The 6,683-nt window shown below is 40.6% G+C and overlaps 1 protein-coding gene across 1 annotated transcript; it reads right to left on the bottom strand.

The window, feature by feature from the left end:
* Positions 1-4,735: 4,735 nt before the first annotated feature.
* LOC308677137 (7-alpha-hydroxycholest-4-en-3-one 12-alpha-hydroxylase-like) lies at positions 4,736-6,253 on the bottom strand (the record flags this gene model as incomplete). Its single annotated transcript, XM_081343301.1, has 1 exon — positions 4,736-6,253. The coding sequence occupies one exon, from the start codon at positions 6,251-6,253 to the stop codon at positions 4,736-4,738; it is 1,518 nt and encodes a 505-aa protein (XP_081199427.1).
* Positions 6,254-6,683: the final 430 nt, after the last annotated feature.

Here is a 6,683-nt window from a genome sequence, read left to right on the forward strand (position 1 = left end):
TTCTGCATCTATGCATACAGGAAGAATTATTGCCATGTTCCTTTATTCTCTGCACCTTGTTGGCAGTTGTAGGTTTTGCTTCTTTTTTATCACACTCTACAATCAATAATCATGACAGTTTGTTCTCTAAGGCTGTTTCTCATAAGCCCTCGCTGGCAATTTCTTGCCTTTATTCGAGTAACTAATTTATTCCTAGGATGCCACCATGCAAGAAAACAACGTTAGGCGAGTGGGAATGTTTGTTTATGCATGTGTGGTGAATAAAAAGAGTTGTGTAAGTCAGTGTTTGCATTGCATTCTCCATCACTGAAGGTTTTCAAGAAGAGATTGGACAGCCGTTTTTCTGGGATTATGTGGGGCAGAGGTCCCCAACATTTGCGGCTTTGTGAGCAGTGGGCAAGCAGACACACGGGTGCAGCTCCATTTGCACGAGCAGTGGGCACCTGTGCCCGCTTGCACAAATGAAGTGTGCACACATTCCGTGCCTTGGTTCCAAATGGCTCAAGCTTGGTAGTGGCCATGATCTGGGTGCTGGGGAACCCTGATGTAGGACCTCTGCTTGGACTAGAAGACCCCCAAGATCCCTTCTGTTATTCTGTGAAATGAAACTTGGGAAAATCAAAATAAGCTTGCTTCTGTTGGCTTCCCTTCCTCCTCCTCCTCCTCCTCCTCCTCCTCCTCCTCCTCCTCCTCCTCCTCCTCCTCCTCCTCCTCTCCACAAACCCCACTCCTTTCCAGCACTGATGCTGTCAGATAGTTGGATTATGACACATGATCTCAGTGCATGAACTCAGAGATCAAACAGATGCTCTGAAATTAGAAAACATAACTCTCAAAGAGCCAGAATAATATGAGATCAATCTGACACATAATCTGGAATTTCACAGGAATCAACCAATCAGAGCAGAGCTGGAAGATACGTTGGAGGTCTTCTAGTCCATCTCCCATTTCAGAGAGTGATTGTCTGGTCTCTTCTTAAAAACCTCCATTGTTAGAGCACCCACAACTTCTGGAGGCAAGTTGTTCCACTCGTTAATTGTACTCATCATTAGAAAGTTGCTCCTTAATTCCAGGTTGCTTGATTAGTTTCCATCCATTGCTTCTTGTTCTGCCTTCTGGTGCTTTGGAGGATAGGTTGACACCCCCCCCTTCTTTGTGGCAGCCCCTCAAATATTGGAAGACTGCCATTATGTCACCCCCTAGCTCTTCTTTTTTCTAGTCTGGCCATACCCAATTCCTGGAACCATATGTCTCCAGTCCCCTAATCGTCTTAGTTGCTCTTCTCTGCACTTTTTCCAAAGTCTCAACATCTTGTTTTGAAATGATATTCAAAATCACCTTTATAAGTATTGCAAGTATCTTTATTTCTTTTAATCTAGTTTATTTTAGAAGAGTTACAAAGGATATGCTGTAGATAGCGTCCTAATCAGTACAATATTAACCAATACAAATTCACAAAATTTGGGGTATTACAACCCCCTACAATGATACATGATTGTATATAACTCCAGTGAAATAAAGCACATTATTTCATTGGGCACAAAATAAATACCCTACAGGTAGTCCTTGATTTACAACCATCTGTTTAGTCACCAATCAAAGTTACAACAGCACTAAAAATTGACTTCTGACCAGTTTTCACACTTACAACCTTCACAGCATTCCCATGGCCATGTGATCAAATTTCAAGAACTTGGCAACTGGCATGTATTTGTGACAGTTTCACAGTCCCAGGGTCATGTAATCCTGATTTTTAATCTTCCCAGCCAGTCAATGAGGGAAGCCAGATTTGTTTAACAACCGCATGATTCACTTAACAACTGCAGAGATTTGCTTAGCAATAGTTTCAAGAAAGGTTGTAATTGGAGAACAACTCAGTTAACAACTGGTTTGCTTAGCAACGGAAATTTGGGGCTCAGTTGTCATAAGTTGAGACCACCTGTGCTCCTTGTCATTGTGTGTAAGACAATTAAATGATAATAATTACATTTTCACTGTGTTTCTTTATCAGTGGACTTGGCTGGGCAAAACAAGATGCAATATGTCAAAAAATTATATCTCAATTCTTCTATTTGAATGGAAATGATATGATGAAATCTAATCTTTTTATCAACTGAGATCATATTTCCAGAGCAGCGTGAATTTAAAAAAAAAGGAAAGAACAATACAAATGTAAATTCTGAGTGATACAAAGGAAATCTTACAAAATATAAAAACAGTATCTGCAGAAACAAAAAAACATTTACAGATCATCAAACATGAACATTCATCCAGCTGTGGTTTTGTTTTATACAATATACAAAAGTATTATTTTGAGTCACTAAAATATGTAGTGAAGAACAGGTGAATATGACACTTAAAATCATTTTGAAACCAAAATTAGATTTGTTTGGGCCTGGAGCATATTTGACTCTCTTAAAGAGAGGGTTAGAGAATACAGCTGGTCCTCAACTTACAACAGTTCATTTAGTGACTGTTCAAAGTTACAACAGCACTGAAAAACGTGGTTTATGGCCATTTTTTCCAGTTACAACCTTTGCAGTATCCCTTTGATCATGTGTTCAAAATTCATATTTCATATTTATGACCGTTGCTGTGTCCCAAGGTTGTGTCATCAGCTTTTGCAATCTACTGACAAGCAAAGTCAACACGGAAGCCAGATTCATTTAACAACTGGGTTACTATCTTCTCAGCTACAGTGATTCACTTAACAACTATGGAAAGAAAAATCATAAAATTGAGCAAAATTCACTTAACAACAGAAATTTTGGGCTCGGTTGTGGTCATAACTTGAGGACCACCTGTATTTGCAACAATTTATTTTTATTTTCTAAATTCCCTTCTTTCATTTAATTTTTGAAAAAAGGCTATTGATAATAATGATAATATCTTGATAGCTCCTGTTCTAAAAAACAAATTACTATCTGTGGTGCTCTTTGAGTTTGGTGGAATTCTTGCAGACATTTCATGACTCAGCTAGGTAACATCAGCAGTTTGCAAAAACATCATTTCCCCCCCACAAAAAAGGGCATTTTGTGCTCGAGACACAAAATGGGAAGCAGAGCTAAGAGGCAAATAAAGTTGTCTACCAACTCTAACCAGCTGTTTTATGTTTTAAAGAGTAAATTTTAGACCAGAAAATTGATCTGTGCTAGAAGTATATGGCTTATGCGTGACATCCTGTGGATTTCCTGCATCACATGATATTTAAGCATCCATTGTGAGGTTTGACCGTGACTTCAAGGAATTGGACTTGCTTTGTTGACTCAGGCTGATGGTGGAATTGTTGAGGTTCTGATAGTATCTGATGAGACTTACTTTTCTATGGTCAGGTGAACCACCAAGTCCACTCTCAGCAATACTGATATTAGACATCACTGGTATATAAAATGAGAGCACACCACGTGCCCTTCTAGCACTGATGATGTTCCTTAGTCAGGTCATGAAATGTCTGCAGGAAATAACCAAGCTCAGAAACCACCAAGGACCCCACAGTTCAGTTCTGAACTACTAATCTTCTATTCTCTAAATCACAGTCCATAAACAGTTTCTTGCAAAAGTTCCAGTGAGAAAATCCTACCTTAAACTAGGTCATTTTGTTTTCCAATGACCATAGCTGGATGTTCTGGCAGCTGTATTCCTTGCAATTTTTCTCTGAAGGGCTTCCTAAACACTCCACAACCTTGTTTACATTCTGACAGTTTGCAATGCTGTCTAATACAGAACAAACCTGGTTTATTAATAAGGGACTTCAAATGGACTCCCTTCCCGGCTCCACTCTTAGTAAAATGTTAAAGCAATAAAACAGGATGTCCAAAGTTTTCATAAGAGTTAGGCTGTTCCTTGATATTCATGAAGTGATCAGACCAGATCAAATCAGCAAGATAAAACATCTACAGGATAAATCTTCTATTTACTGCAAACATTTTCTGACAAGGGCATTGCCCAATCAAGAACCCGATTTTTCTTGAACTGGATGCATTCAGATTAAAGAGTATTTTCCCCCCTTTTCTCTTTCATTCAAAGTTTCAAGGGAGAGTTATGTCTACAGAAGGAAAATCACAAAAAATGAAAATTTAGATAAGCAAGCGGATGGGAAAAAAAGCAGGAGGCAAAACTTTGTTACTTGCAAGTTAAGATTTGCTTTAAGTCTTCACTTTTGAACTTAGTTATACATATGACCCTCCTTTGACATAATTTTGGCTCTTGTTTGCATCTGGCATATAAACGGTACTGTCTCATTGTTCAGAAAGAGTAGGAACACATAATACTTTTAGCTTGGAGGTGTCTGCAAGAATGGGTAAAAAATATTCAAGCTAGTGGCCTCATTTAGGCAGTCAAAGCCCTGAACCCTTTTTTTGCCTGATTGGGACTAACATTTTAACTTTTTTGACCTCCTTCCCATGAACATTTAGGGGGCAATTGCAGCATTCTGACCAGGTTTACTACGGTTTTACGAAAAACCATCACTTATTTCTGGTTTTCGGCAAAACCGTGCCCAGAACAAGCCATTGGTGGTACTTAATGACCATAGCCAAAAAGGTCATAAAATCAGATCATTTACATGATTGACGCATTTTGTGACTGTTATGACAAACGACTTCAACAGGCAAGCTCTATTACAGTCGTGTGTCAAGACTACCTGTGTAGCATATGAAGACGAGTCTAGAGGCAACCTTATTTTTTTCTCCCCTTCTCCTATAAAGTCTCAGGTTTACACCCTGAGTTTGTTACTTTAGAGACGACGCCGATATTTGAAATCGATGTCGTGTGTTGGATGCGCTGTCCCAATCACAATGCGGTTTTCAGCTGAGGAAGGCAGTTCTTCTTCTGGGTTGACCAGCTCCATGTCGAAGTACATGAGCATCAGGATGGTGAATATTTTCATTTCACTGACTGCAAAGAAGCGTCCAGGACACATTGAAGGTCCACCTCCAAAGGGCATGACACAAGTTTTCAACTTTTTGCCATTTTTGAAGAATTCTTTTCTCTTGCCCTCGGGGCTCAGGAAGCGGTCATACTTGAAGATTTGAGGCTCAGGGTAGATTTCTGGATCCATGTGTAGTCCCAGGAAAGGGAAGAGAAGAAGATGGTCACCTTTCCGAAGGCTATATTCTTTTCCGTCGTCCATTTGGAGGCTGAGGTCCTCCATCACGCTCCTGAACACGAAAGAACCAGCTTTCAAGCGGAGAATCTCTTCCACCGCACTGTCAAGGAGAGGAGTCTTGATGGCTTGCAACGACAGGTTTATGAGGTTCTCTTCTTGACCGATTTCTTTTAGCATTTGTTCTACCTCTGCCCTTACTGCCTTCATGGCTTTGGGATGTTTCAAAAGATATGCAAGCAGCCAGAAAGTCACTGGGCCCGTGTTGGCTTGGGAAGCCCATAGGAAAAGAAACTGGACCTGAGTTCTCATCTTCTCAGTCATCCCAGCTTCAGTCAGCTGTTGATCTTGGTCCGCTAACCAAACGCTGATGTCTTCCCTCTTGTCTATCTTCTTGACACACAGTAGATCCCAAAAGTAGTCCCTCAGCCTCTGGATCTTCTTCTTAGTTTTGGAATCCGTGTTGTTGAGGATCATTTGCGGAAAGAATTCATCAAATTGCTGGAAGTCCTCAAAGAACTTCTCGTAGGATTTACCTTTTCCTTCCTTGGTGTTTTCTTTGCTGTTGACCTCTAACTCTGGCACAGTGCCAAACAATGACAGGAAAGCAGCATGGAAGATGGCTTTGTAGCTGAAGCGCCATAGACCTTCCTGATGCCACTTCTTCTCTTCAGCCAAATCAAGCAAGATTTCCTTCAGATTCTGCATGAAAATTTGATTGAGGGCAACTAGACTCTTCCCTTGGAGATACTTCTTGCTGCCAGTTTCTACAATCTTATGATGAGTGGTGGTCGCTTGGAAATTAAACACTTTCGAGACAATGTTGGTCGCAAAGACTCCAAAATCCAGCTTGCTTTTTGATTTCTTGAAGATAAATCCATACATGTGAGGATCCATCAAAACATGGATATACTGGCCTCCAACCAACACTGTGAAGATACTTCCGTGTTTCTTCTTCATCTTTTCCAAAAATGCGATGGGGCGTTTGCCAAAACTTAGCCCATAACCTAACCATGGAATAAAACCCTTGTCCAAGGGTGGTTCATTTGGTCTCTTCTGGCGAAACACTCCAATTGCATGGAGTCCACCAAAGATGAGGGAAATGAGAGTGGACAGGAGAGCACAAAGAACTGACTCCCACATCTTCATCACCAGCCTGTGAGGAACAGCTCTGGATAGATCAACTGATCTGGTGCACAGGGCAACCAGCATTTATAAACCATCCAGTCATAGGGCAGCTCAGCATGGGACTGCCTAATTCCATCTGTGAGGTAATCTAAGCCGTTGTGGTTTTCCTGTCACTGAAATTGTGAGCAACATTCCAGACTCACTCAGTTGCTTCTAAATCTTTTCATGTCAAGATGTTTTGGTGCCCTTGAAATCTCGGTGACAAGTTGAGAAGGAGGTTCTCATCCTAGAATTCTAGAATTAAAAGGGACCCTGGAGGTCTTCACTGGGCAAGTTCTCCACAGATCATCTCAGATCATCATAATTCAACTCTGGGAATTTGGATCTAGATTTCCAGCTTTAGGGCAATGTTTCTCAACTGCAACAGCTTTAAGATCCTATCATTTTAAAA

Source organism: Vipera berus (assembly GCF_964194415.1).
Source record: "Vipera berus genome assembly, chromosome: Z".
In the NCBI taxonomy this organism is placed as follows: Eukaryota; Metazoa; Chordata; class Lepidosauria; order Squamata; family Viperidae; genus Vipera; species Vipera berus.